General features: G+C 41.1%; 1 protein-coding gene across 1 annotated transcript in view; it reads right to left on the bottom strand.

The window, feature by feature from the left end:
- Positions 1–20198, bottom strand: part of LOC122539588 — a 48102-nt gene that overhangs the window by 11393 nt on the left and 16511 nt on the right. The window contains exons 6-9 of the mRNA XM_043674593.1: positions 18900–18939; positions 6115–6176; positions 1746–1793; positions 1617–1652 (exon numbers count right to left, since the gene is read on the bottom strand). Of these exons, the coding sequence (XP_043530528.1) occupies positions 1617–1652; positions 1746–1793; positions 6115–6176; positions 18900–18939 (186 nt within the window). The remainder of the gene's footprint in view (positions 1–1616; positions 1653–1745; positions 1794–6114; positions 6177–18899; positions 18940–20198) is intronic.

Genomic DNA, 20198 nt, shown 5'->3' with positions numbered 1-20198 from the left:
GCATTTTGGGAAAGCAAATCTTACCAGGACTTATACACTTAATGGTAAGGTCCTAGGGAGTGTTGCTGAACAAAGAGACCTTGGAGTGCAGGTTCATAGCTTCTTGAAAGTGGAATCGCAGGTAGATGGGATGTGACGAAGGCGTTTGGTATGCTTTCCTTTATTGGTCAGAGTATTGAGTACAGGAGTTGATGAGGTCATGTTGCCGCTGTACAGGACACTCGTTAGGCCACTGTTGGAATATTACATGCAATTCTGTTCTCCTTCCTATCGGAAAGATGTTGTGAAACTTGAAAGGGTTCAGAAAAGATTTACAAGGATGTTGCCAAGGTTGGAGAATTTGAGCTGTAGGAAGAGGCTGAACAGGCTGGGGCTGATTTCCCTGGAGCGTCAGAGACTGAGGGGTGACCTTACAGCAATTTACAAAATTATGAGGGGCATGGATAGGGTAAATAGGCAAAGTCTTTTCCTAGGGTCAGGGAGTCCAGAACTAGAGGGCATAAGTTTAGGGTGAGAGGGGAAAGATATAAAAGAGACCTATGGGGCAACTTTTTCACACAGAGGGTGGCACATGTATGGAATCAACTTCCAGAGGAAGTGGTGGAGGCTGGTACAATTGCAACATTTAAGAAGCATTTGGATGGGTATATGAATAGGAAGGGTTTGGAGGAATATGTGCCAGGTGCTGGCAGGTGGAACTAGATTGGGTTGGGATATCTGGCCGGCATGGGCGGGTTGGACTGAAGGGTCTGTTTCCGTGCTGTACATCTCTATGACTCTAAGATCAAAAACAGAATTGTTTCAATAACACTGCATACTTCCCACATGTCTGAAATACAACTGCGCAATGTCGTCTCTGCTTTCTTGTTCTAAGCCAACTTCAAAACTATGCAGCCACAGGTCAACTTTGTGAATAATTTTGTTAACAGGAGTCTTCCAAATGAATCTACCTTCCAGCTTTTGTTCCATGTTCATGGAGATTTGTGTGCTTCAAGTGCTTATTCAAGTGGGTTTATAAATTATGTAAATCACCGATGTAACCTAAACAATAAGGGAACTAGTACTGAGCAATATGGGATTTCACATATGAGGGACAGCATTCCAGTCACAAAACCACAACACTGAGCTTCCTGCCACAGGAACAAACTTGCCATTTTCCCTTGGATCCCATGTATTTTGGTTTTGTGTCCAGTTTGTCATGTGGAACCTCACCAATGACCTTGCTAACATCCATGCTAATGGACAATGCGCAACACCTAATCAGCCATCCTTCAATATACCTTAAAAAAATTCAATCAACTTTGTCAGATACGACTGTCCATTATCAAATTCATACTGAGGGAATGGTACTTGTTGAACTCACGTTCTGAAGCAGCTCCTGAGGGGAGAATTCATGGTCAGTTAAAATTGAACTGGGAATTCTAATTTGGGATGAATCTCTGGTGATGGGGTAGTCAAAGACCTTAGGGGTTGAACAGATTCCCAGTGTAGCATTAAACACTCCCTACTCAGGAAACCAGACCTGAAATTAAATCAGTTCTTAAAGTTAGAGGGCAGTGGGAGTGATCTCAAACTATATAGTTTCTCAATATAGAAGCAGATATCCAAATGCTCACGGTCTTCTGACGGACTGATTGTGAATCTCTTGTCACCTTTAACAAAGACAAAAAATTCTGTTGGTTCAAAGACAAAATCTAAATATCAATTAGACAACAGCTTAAAATCATTAAGGTGCAGCCAGTTACCTGTTCTGTTGCTCTCAATCTCAGCATAGGGGCTAGAACTGTCCTGATCTGTAACACAAACAAGAATGATAAGGGGATTTTCATCAGCAGGCTTGTCCGTAGGTGTCAGCAATGACTCAGTGGATACCACATACATCTCTGAGTTAGAAGGTTGGGGGTTCAATCTCCATTTCAGAGGCTACAGCTTATAATCTAGGTTGATACATCAGAGCCATGTTTGCGTGATGAAAGATGTATGATTTAGATATTTTTACATTAATCAAATAGTGACATATGGGATGGATTTTTTTGTTAGGTTTTGTCAGGTACTAGAAAGGGTCCAGAAAAGATTTACAAGGACGTTGCCAGGGTTAGAGGATTTGAGCTATAGGGAGAGGCTGAACAGGCTGGGGCTGTTTTCCCTGGAGCGTCGGAGGCTGAGGGGTGACCTTATAGAGGTTTACAAAATTATGAGGGGCATGGATAGGATAAATTTTCCCTGGGGTTGGGGAGTCCAGAACTAGAGGGCATAGGTTTAGGATGAGATCTAAAAGAGACCTACGGGGCAATGTTTTTACACAGAGGGTGGTACGTGTATAGAACGAGCTGCCAGAGGAAATGGTGAAGACTGGTATAAATGCAACATTTAAGAGGCATTTGGATGGTTATATGAATATGAAGGGTTTGGAGGGATATGAGCCAGGTGCTGACAGGTGGCACTAGAGTTGGGATATCTGGTTTGCATGGACAGGTTGGACCAAAGGGTCTGTTTCCATGCTGAACATCTCTATGATTCTATGACTCTACTCTTTCTGGAGCAGTAATCTAATCCACTATGTGTCAGAGAGCAGAAAAACTTGAAGTGTTAATGGAAAATTGTTTATACCCAGGTAGATTAAACATTGATGGTCATTATGTTGTTTTCAATTTAAAATCATCAAGGATTCATTTTTGGGTTTCAAAACTCAGTGATTGTACATTATTAAGCCAGTGTGGAGGAAATCTGACTTGCGTCAGAGCAAGTATATTCTTTCTCTGAGAAAGTTGTTATTTTTCTTTCAGACGAGCTAAGGGAATAGGTTACCTCAGTAGAAAAGATTAGCTTGGATAATTTCCAGACCTGGAGTGGTTGGTTAGAAATTTAAGTCCATAGGATGATTAGACTATAAGACAGAGGAGAAGTAAGTCATTCAGCCCATTGAGTCTGTTCTGCCATTTAATGAGATCACAGTTAATCTGATAATCTTCAACTTCACTTTCTTACCTTTTCCCCATAACCCTTGAATCCCTTGCTGACTAAAACTCTGTGTATCTCAGCCTCGAATACATTTACTGACTCTGCCTCAATAGCCCTCTGCAGTAAAGAATTCCACAGATTCCTCATCTCTGTTTCCAAATAAGAAAGTCCAAGCTCTCAAATTTGTGCTTAATTATCTAAGACAACTTTACAGTTCATAGAAAAGAAACTGGGTAGAAACAGTGAAGTCAGACTTAATATTTGATGTGAAAATTATAGCTTATCTGGATTTAAATCATTGTAAAAGTGATGGTGTTGTTAAATGGATTGGTACTGCTGCATACTTTAAGTATTTTTAGATGTATTTAATATTGAATGGTTGATTTGTTTTCTTTTTGTTTTCATCTTTTGTATAATTTACTTTTACTTTAATAAAGATACTAAGCAACCTTGTGTGACTATGTTCCAGTGGTTGACAATGATGTTTATGAAAAATTAAAAACTCTATTACCTTTAATACATATAAAAGACATTGCACCACCGTCCATGTCACTCAGGTCCCTACAACATTCTACCCATTACTTCCATTCCAGACATTGTGTAGTATAAGCTATGCAAAATAAGAACCTATGGTGCTAGGGGCAAAGTACTGGATAGATTGAGGATTGGTTGACTGGCAGAAGACAGAGGCAAGAGTGGACATTAGATGTTGGAAATTAGGCTGGATTAATTATATGGGGAATAAAGAAATAGCATAGGATCTGAAATGGTACTTTGTATTAGTCTTCAAAATGGAAGATACGTAGCATACCAGAACTTCTAGGGAGTCGGAGTCAGAGGTCAGTGCAGTAACTGTCACTAAGGAGAACATGGAACATAGAACATAGAACAATACAGCTCAGAACAGGCCCTTCAGCCCTCGATGTTGCGCCGACCTGGGAACTATTCTCAGCTCAACCCCCTACATTATCCCAAAAGTATCCATGTGTTTATCTAAGATGCTTGGGGAGAAGGTGCTAGGGTAGCTGAAAGATTTGAAAGTGATAAATCATGGGGAGATAATGGTCTGTGGAATCACTGCTGTGAATCTGGAGTCCAGGTAATGTTCTGGGGCCCCATATTTTCAGCATCTACTGCTCCCTTGAATGCCCAATTGAATCTGCCTTCACCACAAATCAGGGCAATGTGATCCAGATGCTAATTGCTAATTACTTGCTGTGTGAAAAAGATTATTCTCACTGGGTTTTTGCTTTCTTTGTAAATTTCCTTATATCTGTGCACTGTATTGATTCTGTTGTAAGTAGTAAAGATTTCTCCCTATCCACTATTAGATGGTAAATATTCAGCCTGGAGCCCAGTTACAAGTGGAGTTCCACAGGGATCAGTTCTGGGTCAGTTCTGGGTCCTCTGCTGTTTGTAATTTTTATTAATGACTTGGATGAGGGAGTCGAAGGGTCAGTAAATTTGCAGATGATACGAAGATTGGTGGAGTTGTGGATAGTGAGGAGGGCTGTTGTTGGCTGCAAAGGGACTTAGATATGATGCAGAGCTGGGCTGAGGAGTGGCAGATGGAGTTCAACCCTGCCAAGTGTGAGGTTGTCCATTTTGGAAAGACAAATAAGAATGCGGAATACAGGGTTAACGGTAGGGTTCTTAGCAAGGTGGAGGAACAGAGAGATCTTGGGGTCTATGTTCATAGTAGCAGTTGTAGTAAAATCATGCGTATACTTAGGATGAAGAAGATTATGAGTACCACATATGCTTGGTCCAGTTCTTGTTGGATTCATTTGGATATCAAAGTTGAAACTTTATTGCTGGAACAGCACAGCAGGTCAGGCAGCATCCAGGGAACAGGAGATTCGACGTTTCGGGCACAGGCCCTTCTTCAGGAATGAGCAGAGAGTGTTCAGCAGGAGAAGATAAAAGGTAGGGAGGAGGGACTTGGAGGAGGGGAGTTGGAAGTGGAGGAGATGCGGTGGAGGGCACCGTCGACCACGTCGCCTTCCTGACCTGCAGTCTTCTTGTTGACCTCTCCGCCTCCATCCTACTCTGACCTATCACCCTCACCTTGACCTCTTTCCACCTATCACATTTCCAACTCCCCTCCTCCAAGTCCCTCCTCCCTACCTTTTATCTTCTCCTGCTGAACACTCTCTGCTCATTCCTGAAGAAGGGCCTGTGCCCGAAACGTCGAATCTCCTGTTCCCTGGATGCTGCCTGACCTGCTGTGCTGTTCCAGCAATAAAGTTTCAACTTTTACAAGTTCAGCCTTACCTTCTTGCCTTTGTTCTTTATGCCCCTATTAATAAAACATAGTATATTCTTCCAGTCCTCCTGTCTCCTTTAATGAAGGTATGCATACATACATTCAGATTTTATTTGCTTCTGTGTATCCTTCTCCTATTGTACACTTTAGTTTGTATTGTCGCTCCATGTTCATTTACCAAAATGTATTGCCTCATATGTCTTTGCATTGTACCTAAGTTTCCAACTATCAGCCCACTCCGCCAATTTGTTATAGTCCTTTTAAAGTTCTATACTATTCTCTTCACTAGTTAGAATTAATCCAAGCTTTGTTGTATCTGTAAAATTTTAAATTATCCCCTGTACACAAAAGTCTAAAACATTTACACATATATGGTAAGTCAAGAGTCCCAACACTGCCCCTTGAAACTCTACCACAAACCAACCTCCAGCCCAGAAATATCCGTTCCCATTATCCTATCCCTCATCCAATAATACCTCCTTGCTTCTCTTATTTGCTTTCTCACCTCCCTTTTGAAACATCTATATTCTGTTTGAATCTCAACTCTATTTTCTACTTGACACCTATTATAAGAACACTATTTTTCCTTATCTTAATTTCTGTCCCCATTTACATCCAGATGATTTCTCTACCTTTCATTTTTGAGGGTATGTACCCTGACTGTATCTGAACTCTTTCTTACAATGGCCCACTGTTTAGTTCAAGATTTTCTCGCCAACCTTTGGCCCTAGTCTACTTGACCCAGCTCTGTTCTTACCCCATTGAAGTTGGCTCTCCTCCAGTTAATTATTTCTACACTGGACAGTTCAATGCTTTTGTCCCCCTATGTGTCAATATTCTTTCAATGCTGTCTGTTAGTACCTGAATGGATATTGATCTATCATTACCTGGTGTTTTCGGCTGAGGGGTTTTATCACTCCCAGGAGTGCTGGATAAACCCAGTTCTTTCCTGAAGAATATACAAGGAACAGAAATGTGTCATTTCTTAAATTATTGTTCAATAACACAGTTAATAATCTGGATTCTAAACTTGAAAATTTTACTTGAAAATTTCATACAGGTTTATTCAATCGCAACTTGCAGTGACAAATAATTATATATACATCAGGACTCTAGCTTCTACTAACTGCACATGGCAGTTGGTCAAGTGGTTTCATCCTGGCCATTGGCTCATTAGCATATCTAGCTCTTAAAGCATCACAGCACTTAAACTCATACCACTGGACAGCTGGGGGGCAAGCTGGCAGCTCACCAACACCTTTTCGGGGCAATTAGGGATGGGCAAAAAAATGCTAGTCAGTCAGCGATATCGGTGTCCCATGAGAGAATAGAAACAAAAGCACAACAACTCTTTTTATACCAAGTTGGAACTGTGTACACAAGTGTACAAAAAGTGAAAATACATTTGGGTTGCTGAAAAACTATTTACACCGAAACAAGAAATGAAAAATTTAAGAGCTCGATAATGTAAAATTCTGTGTATCCTAATGATGGTTTGATAATGCCAACACATCTTGTGCTGGTGTCACGTTCCTGAATGTGTAGTTTTGTTAGAATTTTATGTTGTTAACGTGTTGTTTGTCGTCCTGATGGAAGATGCAGGAGCAGAAGTAGGACATTTGACCGAATGAGTCTGCTCCACCATTCAGTGAAATCATGGCTGATCTCATAATTCTCCACTTGCTTCCTGCTTTATTCTCATTATCCCTGATTACCTTACTGAATAAAATTCTGTCTATCTCAGCCTTGAATTTATTTAGTGACACAGACTTGACAGCCCTCTGCTGTAAATAGTTCCGCAGGTTCATTAACTTCTGACAGAAGAAATTTCTCCTAATCTCTGTCTTGAATTTGCAACCCCTTCTTTTGTCATTATGCTTTCTGGTCCTAGATGCATAGAAAGCCTATTTTTGAGTTTTGAGCAGTTCCCCAAGTTGGATTCTGTTTCTCCTTAATGGTGTTCCAATTAGATGTTGTAGATTCTGAGTATTTAGGGTCACAGACTACATTTAACATCTCTGCAGGTAAACATGTTCCCTGTGTCAGATGTGTGACTCCAACCTTCTTCCTACATGTAGATTAGGCAGTTCAGCACATGCACATAGGTCATGCAAGATGTTCATTTTCACTTGTTGTTCAAGATTTTTTCTAATACTTTTGAGAACTCAGAGGCACATGCTGGTTTGGTAAGGCAATTTTAACTTGCCTTCCAAATATAGCTTTAACATCATTGGCAGAGATCATGTCCAGAAGGGTAGCCATTTTGTTTCCAGATGTGCAGCAGCCACCAACGTCATATCTCTGTGCTTTTACCAGAAGTTGTTGTGTAGATAGTGCTCTTGTTAGTGGTCTATGCCAAAAATTCCAATATTTATGACTGGTTTCAAAAGTGAGTAGATTCCTCATTAAATACATATATCATCTTGTAATACTGAATAGCAGCACAAGTGTTTTACACCCAATGTTGGAATCACTGGATTTTTGTCACAATAGGTTTGTGGATCCAAATGCAATTTGTTTACCATCCTGCATGATACATGCAGCATTTGAGATGCATTGACTTCCAGAATTTCTTCTTCCATGTATAATATATATAATATATATACACACACATATATACACACACAGGCAGGAATACCATCAGCACACTTAAATAAGCATTTTATATATATGTATGTGTATTTTTTATATATAATGCTTATTTAAGTGTGCTGATGGTACTCCTGCCATATATATGATGTGCCTTTCCTTAAAATTATCTTAACCACGATGCTTTCTCAGGATAGTTTGCTACTTATGGTGCTAGGAAATTAAAATGGAGACATCTCTGACTGTTCATTACCTTGGGAGTACTTATGTGTTGTTCATATTTGACCTTGCCAATTTGGGATGGACCCCATAACCTGAACAGATGGTGCCAAGAAAAGTTGATCTGTCTGACATTCACTGGCCACTTTTAGTTGCTGAAGGAAAATCCTTCACCTTGGGTTGCTGCCATTGGGGAGAATTAGAATTAGAATTAGACTTTATTGTCTCATGTACTCAAGGATAGGAAACAGGAGTACAGTGAAAAATGTACAAGTCACCATTCTCCGCCACCACTTTGGTTTCATACTCAATTACAGAATACGAATTTTAAAAAGTAGCAGAAATAAAGGAAACAGGGCTAAAGGGGGTGAAACATATCCAGAGGTTAGTGTCTTATTTAAGTCTTTTTAAGACTTAAGTAGATTTTGGTCATGCTGTTCTTTCATTTTTCTCATCAAAGCAAAGTCATTCACAATATGCAAACATCCAGAATATTTTCATTAACTCTATCAGTGTGCTGCTGGAACAGAACCCAACTGACAAACTGAAAGGTAATTTCTGGAAGCAATATTCTCTAAATGGTACAATAAAACAAAGGATTGCAGATGCTGGAAATCTTAAATAGAAATAGAAATTTCTGGAGGTACTCGGCAGGTCTGACAGAACCTTTGTAAAGAAAGCAAAGTTAACATTTTGGGTTTAGTGACTCTTCTTCAGTTTGTGTTTTGATCATCAAAATGGTGTTCTGAAAGTAGTGATTTCCTGAGATACCAAACGGACTGACCAATATTTCTGTTCGGCATCTGGCTTGAGAAGAACTTAGTACTTGGCAATATTAGTTCTGATCTTCAATTGTTGGAATTTTGTGTCGCATCTCTTGAGAGAAAGTTTTCAATGTCTTCTGTCCGAACATACCCTGATCGTGTCACCTTTCTCCAGCACATGTGCAATATAAGTGCACCAGCCTGTGTGCTGACAAACACAATGATAACATCATTGTGTTCTAGGTTGTCAAATGTACTCTTAATCTTCTCATGTATGTAAATGCTACATGTTCTAGGAGAGTCGATTAATATAATTGTATCTTCTCTGAGATGCAATACAGCTTTGCTTTCAAAGATGGCTATGGCATAAACTCTGTCTGGATACAATTGTTGTAAGTTGCAAATTGACTCATAGAACATAGAATATAGATTAGTACAGCACAATACAGGTCCTTCTGTCCACGATGTTGTGCCGAGCATTTATCTTAATCTAAGGTCAACCTAACACACACACCCCTCAATTTACTGCCATCCATGTGCCTATCCAAGTGTCACTTAAATGTCCCTAATATTTCTGACTCTACCATCACCACTGACAGTGCATTCCACATATCCACCACTCTCTGTGTAAAGAACCTATCTCTGAAATCTCCCTTATACCTTCCTCCAATCACCTTAATATTATGACCCCTCGTGACATTTTTGCCCTGGGGAAAAGTCTCTGGTTATCTCCTCTATCTATGCCTCTAATTATCTTGTACACCTCTATCAAGTCACCACTCTTCCTGCTTCTCTCCAGTGTGAAAAGCCCTAGCTCACTCAACCTCTCTTCCTAAGACAAGACCTCCAATCCAGACAGCATCCTGGTAAGTCTCCTCTGCACCGTCTCTAAAGCATCCAGATCCTTCCTACAATGAGGTGACCAGAACTGAACACAATATTCCAAGTATGGTCTAACAAGGGTTTTATTGAGCTGCAGCAAAACCTTGCAGCTATTAAACTCAATCCTGCTGTTAATGAAAGCCAAAACATCATATGCCTTCTTAACAACTCTATCAACTTGGGTGGCAACTTTGAGGGATTTATGGACTCCAACATCCTGCTGTTCTCCACCCTGCCAAAAGTCCTATCTTTAACCCTGTATTCAGTATTCAAATCCAACCTTCCAAAATGCATCACTTCGCATTTATCCAGGTTAAACTCCACCTGCCACTTCTCAGCCCAGTTCTCTGGTATCTACAACACCATTAACCTTTGTGTCATCAGCAAACTTACTAGCCCACCCTTCTACATCTTCGTCCAAGTCATTTATAAAAACTACAAAGAGCAGAAGCCCAAGAACAAATCTCTGTGGGCCCCCCTGGTCATCAACTTCCAGGTGAAATACTTTCCATCCACTACCACTCGCTGTCTTCTTTCGGCCAGCCAATTTTATATCCAGATAGCCAAATTTCCCTGTATCCCATACTTCCTAACTTTCTGAATGTGCCTACCGTGGGGAACCTTGTCAAATGCCTTACTGAAATCCATATTCACCACATCCACTGGTCAACCTTCATCATCTTGTCACATCCTCAAAGAACTCAATAAGGCTTGTGAGGCATGACCTGCCCTCAAAGAACCATGCTGATGATCTATAATCAAACTATGTTTTTGCAAATAGTCATAAGTCCTATCTCTCAGAATCCTTTCTAATACCTTGCTTACCACAGGCATAAGATTGACTGGTCTATAATTCCCAGAGATTTCCCCATTCTCTTTCTTGAATAGAGGAACAACATTTGCCTCGCTCCAATAATCCGGTACCAGTCCTGTGGAGAGTGAGGATGCAAAGATCATTGCCTATTAATCTGGTCCACAGTGTTCTCACTATCAACAAGGTTCCTCTCTTGAGTGAATACTGAAGCAAAATACTCATTTAGAGCCTCCCCTTTCTCTTCAAACTCCAGGCACAGGTTCCCTCCACTACTCCTGATTGGCCCTATCCTCTCTCTGATCATTCTCTTATTCCTCACGTAGGTGTAGAATGCCTTTGGGTTTTCCCTAAATCTTCCAACCAAGGCTTTTTCGTGCCTCCTTCTAGCTCTCCTCAGTCCATTTTTGAGTTCTTTCCTAGCTACCCTGTAATCCTCTCAAGCTGTGCTAGATCCTTACTTCCTCAACCTTAAGTAAGCTTCCTTCTTCCTCTTGACGAGAAGCTCCTCTTCTCTTGTCATCCAAGCCTCCTTCACCTTACCATTCCTTGCCTGTCTCAATGGGACAAAGTTATCCAACACTCGCAACAAGTGCTCCTTAAACAGCTTCCACGTTTCTGTTGTGGGCACAATTTCAATCAGCAGATGTTGGGAATCTGGATTGCAGTGCCTGGAAAGTTAGTAGAGAGTGAAAACCTTACAGCGTTTAAAATTGTTCCCACTCTGTATTCCCCAGCTCCTGTCTAATAGCAGTATCAGATTAAATGCAAGGATTCTCAGTCTCTTCGGCTGTAGATTTTCTTCTTATTGATTGGATAGTTACAGATATTTTATGTTATCTTTGTGAGCTCATAGATGGTCATAACCTTCAGATCCCTGGGGAATATATTCTATCCCAGACAGCTAAGCCCACATTTGATGAATGAATAAAAAGAATTGTTTCATCCAGTCATCCGACAATCCAGGTGCAGAGCCCTCAACATTCTGGTAGGTACATTAGCTGGATAAATGTAGCTCCAACATATACTTCGATCTTGAGCGTTTGTTGCCCAATTTATTTTTTAGTGGAGGGTGTCTATTTGTTCATACGCTTTAAATGTTGACTTCCTTCACATAATTTGTCATACTTATGATGTGTAAGGCCTGCTTCCCTTCTTCTTGAAGATTCTTGAATACGGAATATTCACCCTGGTCAGTCTTACTACTAACCTCAATAACATGCTGACTTTAATGCATTTCTCTGGTGTACTCCCTGTTGCTGCTAGCAGTGGATGTCACTGATTGGCGAAGCTGCTGGTGAGCCCTGATGGTGATGCTAGATTAATAGATTCATACAGTGCAGAAAAGGCCCTCCAGCCCAACAAGTCTGCACCAATATAACTACCACTAAAGGCGCACTCGTCCCAATTTCCTGCACTATGCCATATCCTTGAACATTATGATATTTGAAGTGCTCATCCAAATATATTTTAAAGGCTGTAAGGTTTTCACTCTCTACTACCTTTCCAGGCACTGCATTCCAGATTCCCAACATCTGCTGATGGGAAAAAAAGTTTTTTTTTCCCCAAATCTCCTCTGTATCTTCTGGCATTTATGCCAAAACTATGCCTTTTTGTAATCGACACCTCAACCAAGGGGAACAGCTGCAATTCTAGTTGCCTGACCACAGTACGGATGTGACAACACTGGAGAGCATACATTCATCCTGTCCACGTCCTTCATAATCTTATAAACCTTAATCATGTCTTCCCTCAGTCTTCCCTAAAGAAAACAATCCAGGCCTGTCTAGTCTCCCCTTATAGCTCAGTTTCTCCATCCCAGGCAACATCCTGATGAACCTCCTCTGTATGCTCTCCAGTGTTGTCACATCCGTACTGTGGTCAGGCAACTAGAATTGCACACAATACTCCAGTTGTAGCTGATCAACACTCTGTGCAACTCCAAGATTCTCTTTGCTCTTATACTCTATGCTCCAGCTGGTGAACGTAAGTGTTCCATATGCCTCCCTCACTGTCCTATCCATGTGCTCTGCCGACTTCAGGGATCCATGAATAATTAACCCAAGAGCCCTCTGCTCCTCTAAGCTACCCAGTGTCTTGTCATTGATTAAATACTCCCTCATCTTGTTTCTTCTTTCAAAGTGCATCATCTCATACTTATGAGGATTAAATACCTGGTTTTGTCCATCTGATCGACTCATCTATATCTTCCCGTAACCTCCAACCATCTTCTCCACTTTAACCACTCTACTAATCTTGGTCATAGAGTAATACAGCATGGAATCAGGCCCTTCAGCCCAAACTGGTCCATGCTGACCATGCGGCCCACTCAGTGAATTCCAATTGCCCACATTTGGTCCATATCCTTCTAAATCCTTCCCATCCATGTACCTATCCAAATGTTTTTTTTTTAAATGTTGCTTTTGTAGCTGCCTCAACCACTTTCTCTGGCAGCCCATTCCAGAACCACTCTCTATGTGGGGAGGTTGCTCCTCAGGTCCTTCTTAAATCTTTCCCCTCTCACCGTAAACCTATGCCTTCTAGTTTTCAATTCCCTATCCCAGGAAAAAAGACTATATACATTCATCCTATCCATGCCCCTCATGATTTGATACACTTCAAGAGGGTCACCCCTCATTCTCCTATGTTCCAAGGAATAAAGTCCTACCTTGGCCAACCTCTCCCTATAGCTCAGGTCTACTAGTCCTGGCAACATCCTCGTAAACCTTTTCTGCACTCTTTCCAGTTTAACTATGTCTTTCCTAAAATAGGGTGACCAAACCTGGACACAATTCCCCAACTGTGGTCTCACCAACTATAACATAACATCCCAAGTCCGATACACAACGCCTCAACTGATAAAGTAGTCATGATTTGGAGATGCCGGTGTTGTACTGGAGTGCACAAAGTTAAAAATCACACAGGTTTATCTGGAAGCACTAGCTTTCGGAGCGCCGCTCATTCAACAGGTGGTTGTGGAGTGCACAATTGTCAGACAGAATTTATAGCAAAAGGTTTACAGTGTGATGTAACTGAAATTATACATTGAATAATACCTTAATTATTTGTTGAGGCTTTCATCTGTTAGAATACTATGATAGTTTCACTTCTTTCATGTGTAAATCACAAAATCGCAAGGATGCCCTGAGGCATGGTATATTGGGGAAACCGAGCAAAGGCTACGTTAACGGATGAATGGGCACCGCACAACAATCAACAGACAGGAGGGTTCCCTCCCAATTGGGGAACACTTCAGTGGTACAGGACATTCGACCTCGGACCTTCGGGTAACCATCCTCCAAGGCGGACTTCGGAACAGGCAGCAGCGAAAAGTGGCCGAGCTGAAGCTGATAGCTAAGTTCCATACCCATAGGGAGGGCCTCAACTGGGACCTTGGGTTCATGTCACATTACAGGTGACCACCATTGCACTATACACTTGATTGTTGTGCGGTTCCCATTCATCCGTTGTCGTAGCCTTTCTACCTCGGCCTTGGGTTCATGTCACACTACAGGTGACCACCATTGCACTACACACGGACACACATATACACAGACATGCACCACACACACTCCCACATCCATCTTCTCAGAGACTTAGACCACTCTACACTCACATATACACTCTCTCAAAGACACTCACAACCCCCAACCCCAGACACACACACACACGTGTATATACATATACGTTTGTGGGGTGAATTTGGACTTGCAGAGTTACATTGTACTTTGCTCAAAAACTGCATGAATTAATATAAAAATCTGTTATCTTACTTTCTAGTTTACAATCAGTCTAAACATTATGGCAAAGACAGAGAACACAGGGAGCTAACACCTTCAACACATTGTCTCGCTAACACCCATTGTTACAGTTAACCGGAGAATGCAACTTTTTTTAAAAAAAGATTTTGTGATTTACACATGAAAGAAGTGAAACTATCATAGTATTCTAACAGATGAAAGCCTCAACAAACAATTAAGGTATTATTCAATGTACAACTTCAGTTACATCAGGCTGTAAATTTTTGCTATAAATTCTGTGCCTTACAATTGTGCCCTCCACAACCACCTCATGAATGAGCGGTGCTCCGAAAGCTAGTGCTTCCAATTTAACCTGTTGGACTATAACCTCGTGTTGTGTGAGTTTCAACTAATAAAGGCTAGCATGTTAAATGCCTGCTTCGCCAACCTGCTAAAATCCATATAAACGACATCAACTGAACTTCCCTCACCCACACACTTGATCACATTTTCAAAACATTCTAACAAACTTGTTAGGCATGACCTCCCTCTGACAAGCAATACTGACTCTCCCTAATTAACCCATGCTTTTCCAAGTGGTATTAACTCGCTCCTTCAGAATTTACTCCAATAGTTTCTCTACCATGTGACACTCATTGGTCTGTAATTTCCTGGTTCATCTCCATCACCCTTCTCAAAATGTGGAACCACATTAGCTGCCCTCCAACTCTGACATTTTCCCTATAGCCAGGGAGGAATTAAATATTTGTGTCAGATCCCTGCAATTTCCTGTCTCACCTCCCACAGCAGCTTGGGATGCAATTCATCTGGGCCAGGGGATTTGCCTGGTTTTAAGCCTGACAGAGCCTGCAAAACTCCCAACTTCCTATGTCAAACTGTGCAAGTTCCTCACAGTCCTTCTTCCTGAATTCTATACCTATGTTTTCCTTTTCCAGAATGAAGAGAAGCATTCACTCAATATCCTGCCAATGTTCTGCAGCCTCACAGGTTGGTCCCTACTCTTTCCCTGGTTAACCTCTTTCCTTTAATGTATCAATCCTTATCACAAGTCCTTTCTTATGCCCCCTTTTTGCTCTTCAAATTGCTTTCTTTCAGCGATTAAATGGATTGCAAGCCCGGATGGTGGTCAGCGGTGAGAGACTCAGCACAGCATGGGGTAGCATGTGCCGTGGTGGGAATGCAGACCCAGTGCGGGCGAAGAGTGAGCCCTCAATGGGGAAGACCAACGCAGAACAACAATAGGCCCTTAACTATAGAAGAACTGTAATATTGACTTTTTTTAAATTTTGTACCTGGGTACCCTTGTACTTGACGTGATGCCAGGAATGGCAATGGTTTACACTTTTCACTGTACCCCGTACTCATGTGCACGTGATAATGAGCCAAATCTAATTCTGCTGTCATCTGGTCAAATCTTTGGGACCAGGCTTCTAGTTTAGACGAGACCAGTATCTTTTTGCACCACATGATTCACAGGACTATTTAGCACTGAGTACAATAGACCATACCTCTCACAGAGCTTGCATGTTTCCTGTATGTTGGCTATTGCACAAATAGCAGTATTCACACCTAATATTTGCAGATGGTGTTGTTCAGCTACAATAGTTTTATTTTCAGTCATCTTTAAGCAATGTATCAAAGTTGTGACATTTCCTCTTTTCAGAGAGGTCTTTTTCAAAACCTTAGATGGACTTTGAAGCAATACCAGCTCCATTATCCACATAGATGGCTCAGCCTCTGAATCACAGTTTTTTCCCTTATCCCAGCATTTCCTAACAAACTAACCTACTGATTGTTCCCACTATTATCTGGAGGACATTGACTCTAGATGGTAAATTCCAAAGTTTACTGTTGAAGAATGATGATTTTTTCTGCCATTTCCCATTGCTTAGCAGGATCTCTCTGGTCTTCTTGAGAAATCACTGAATTGTTGATCTTGATGAAATACTTCATTTCCAACTGACTACGCTTATTTCCATGCTTGCATATGTGAACATATGAATTCGGAATTGGCCATGCTCTGTTGATCTGACTGCAACCTCAAATCCACATTCCCACCTATCCCTGACAATCTTTCAACCCCTTGGATAACATGTGATTCTGCAACCTTTAAATTAAGAAAAGCATGATTCATATTTTGACTAAAGAACCTAAATTTGGCCAAGACATCTGCAGCTTTCCAACTCATGGTGGGGAATTTAATAGTCATCTTTCTGATGTTCCATGTTTTGCAAATGCTATCACTATCCAGGGAATTAGAGTAGAATTACTTCTAAAGATTACTCCATCCGCAGACACACGAGTGCAACTGCTGTATTAACTTTGTTTTTGAATTCTTCTCTGTGCTATTTTCAAATATAGCTTGATTTATTTTTTATTACAAATCAAGTATTCACACTTGCTATAACTTTTTCTCTGGAGTCCTGCCATAAATATAACTTCTGCACTGCTTCAAGTCTTCTCTGAGACCCTTTTCAGAAGTTTCCAATTTTCTTTTTGTGTTTTAAAGAAATTCCCCATAGTGCTGATCACCTTGTTGTATTTCTTGTGTTATGTTGTAAGTGACGCAAACATAGCATGGAGTCAGTTTACTTAAATGACTTTCTAACAATGCAGACTATAATTTGCAGTTACAGACAACTATACACCCAGACTCTAGCTTGCTTCTGCTGTTTGTAGTACTTGGTCTTCCTTGTCCTTGACTTGTTAATATATTCACACTTAAAACAAACAGCTCTTTCAGTAATAACACAAAATATCAAGAGAAATAGTCAGAGGAAGTTAAGGCATAATCCCATGTCATAGGAAGGTCCATTCAATTTACACACCTTTTCAGATGATACAGATAACAGATTCCAAACGGTAATAAACATAGGTAATCCATTAATCCACAAAAATATCAAAGATGCTTGATTTGGACACAATTAGAAATGTTACCCTTGAATAAATTGTAATGAGAAACAGTTTTGCCTTGGCATCAGAATATGGCTGGTACCCAGGGAACCCAAGGTGTAGTCAGCAGTTGTAACACAGGGAAGGCTGTGCAGACACTGTCAGGAATCACAGTGACAGATCATTCCAGGCAGCTCTGGCTCAGCTTGGAGCAACAAGGTGATGGGTCCACTGCTTTTTGTCATTTATATAAATGATTTGGATATGAGCAGAAGAGGGAAATTTAATAAGTTTGCAGATGACACCAAAATTGGAGGTGTCGTGGACAGCAAAGAAGGTTAGCTCAGATTACAACAGGTTCTTGATCAGATGGGCCAATGTACTGAGAAGTGGCAGATGGAGTTTCATTTAGATAAATTTGAGGTGCTGTATTTTGGGAAAACAAATCTTAGCAGGGCTTATACACTTCATGGTAAGGTCCAGAGGAGTGTTGCTGAACAAAGAGACCTTGGAGTGCAGGCTCATAGTTCGATGAAAGTGAAGTTGCAGGTAGATAGGATAGTGAAAAAGGTGTTTGGTATGCTTTCCTTCATTGGTCAGAGAATTTTGTACAGGAGTTGGGAGGTTATGTTGCAGCTGTACAGGACATTGGTTAGGTCACTTTTGGAATATTGCATTCAACTCTGGTCTCCTTCTTATTAGAAGGATGTTGTGAAACTTGAAAGGGTTCAGAAAAGATTGTTGCCAGGGTTGGAGGATTTGAGCTATAGGGAGAAGTTGAATAGGCTAGGGCTATTTTCCCTGGAGTGCCAGAGGCAGAGGTTTAAAAAACCTTATAGAGGTTTATAAAATTATGAGGGGCATGGATAGGGTAAATAGGCAAAGTCTTTCCCTGGGGTCAGGGAGTCCAGAACTAGAGGGCATAGGTTTAGAGTGAGAGGGGAAAGATATAAAAGAGACCTAAGGGCCAACTTTTTCACGGAGAGGATGGTATGTGTATGGAATGAGCTGCCAGAGGATGTGGTGGAGGCTAGTACAATTACAACATTTAAAAGGCATCTGGATGGGTACATGAAAAGGAAGGGTTTGGAGAGATATGGGCTGGGTACTGGCAGATGGGACTAGATTGGGTTGGGATAACTGGTCAGCATGAACGAGTTGGACTGATGGATCTGTTTCCATGCTGTACATCTGTATGACTCTATGACTCTAGTCACAGGGCAGGGAGGGAGGGTGTTGGAGGTGAGGGGAAAGTTCCTGCAGGGGCTTCCCATCTGCTGTAACTTTGGAGGATATTACAGGGCATGGAAATCTTGGAAAGTGGGGGATGATCAGGAAATCACATTCCCATCCAGTGGAAATTCAGCTGCTTGGACAGCAAGGGAGAAAATAGGATTCACAAATACAAATATTTCCATTTTATACTCAGCACTCACTGCAAATGAGAACATTTCAATCTTTCTCTCCGTAAAGAATTCATTGCAACTCGAAGTGTCCAAAAGATAACAAAAATGATCAATGATTTCAATGTTACATGAGGGTGAATTGCCTGTTAATTTGGGGAAGGGAGATCACAAGTCAATTTGGAGCTGGCAAGTTTTGCACAGAAATGGTTATCCTATCATTTATTTCTCAGTCAAACCACGTTAACAGATCATCAACAACAGGCTGCACTCTGTGAGCAAGAGATGTTTGATTCAACCCTGAACTACAGCATTTTTACCACCACGTGTATCAATCGCCAATTTTCCTACCTTTTTGAAGATCTGGTGTACTCAGTTAGCAGCGAACATACTGAAGAGATAAAAATGATTAGTAAATATTTAGTTAATTTTTGGCCAAATGCGCTAAACTGCTGTCATCAATGATATCAACCATCACCTTTATTAATATAAACTACCTACATCCAAATATCACCAAGGTTTATATGATACTAAACCCTTTTAATCAAAATTAAAAATCACACACCAAGTTATAGTCCAACAGGTTTATTTGGAAGCACTAGCTTTTGAAACACTGCTCCTTCATTAGGTAGTTTACCCCATCCCTGGCTTCTCCACATCGTGTCTACCTTTTAATCAAGAGGATCTAAATAGCCAAATCTAAAATCAATTATTGGTCAAGTTAGATAAGCAAAAACAGGAATCCAATTTAAACTGTAACAAAGAAAAACTGCCAGAGGCATTGTTCTGTCAGTTTCCCCGTCTTTTCTCTCTTCCATTTCACCGCATCTCCCCCGACCCACCCCCCACCTCATTTCCCCTCAATAATGCATTCCAGAAGCTGAGGAAGTAAAGAGAAAAAGCGTGCATTAAAGACCTGTACAATAGTGATGGCAGATCATTGTAACGAGAACCAAAGAAAGCACAGGCATTTTTCTGGTTATTTTGAATCTGATCTCCTGGAGTGTGACTAATTAGACCTGTAATATAACAGAAAATAAGAAAAGAAAAAGGATCTGAAGAAGCCTATACAGAAAGGATAAACATATCCTGAGAGAAGACAAGCAAACTGATGAAGTTGTGTGAGGAAAAGGAGCTTAGGACAGGTCATAGGTGGTGGCACAGAGGCATACAGTCAGGATGCATTTGCCCTGGGAGTCCTCAACATTGATTCCAAACAAAATGAAGCCTCAAGACTTCAGTTCAAATATTGTAAGGAAACCTTTTCATTATTACCACACAGCATCTTCTATTAGCTGATGATCAGTGAGTGGCTGGGATGCAGAATGTATTCTGGGTGGGGAACTTCAAAGTCCATCTGCTTGATTGGCTCAGCAGCATCACTACTGATTGAGCTCAAAGTTTGTGAGAAGATTTGTAGCTCGGGTGCTCGTTGCTGTGGTTCTGTTCGCCGAGCTGGAAGTTTTTGTTGCAAACGTTTCGTCCCCTGTCTAGGTGACATCCTCAGTGCTTGGGAGCCTCCTGTGAAGCGCTTCTGTGGTGTTTCCTCCGGCATTTATAGTGGCCTGTCCCTGCCGCTTCCGGTTGTCAGTTTCAGCTGTCCGCTGTAGTGGCCGGTATATTGGGTCCAGGTCGATGTGTTTGTGGATG

Source organism: Chiloscyllium plagiosum, chromosome 2 (assembly GCF_004010195.1).
Source record: "Chiloscyllium plagiosum isolate BGI_BamShark_2017 chromosome 2, ASM401019v2, whole genome shotgun sequence".
NCBI classification, from domain to species: domain Eukaryota; kingdom Metazoa; phylum Chordata; class Chondrichthyes; order Orectolobiformes; family Hemiscylliidae; genus Chiloscyllium; species Chiloscyllium plagiosum.
Note: the sequence above shows the minus strand (reverse complement) of the source record. Positions and strands in the feature narration are given on the sequence as shown.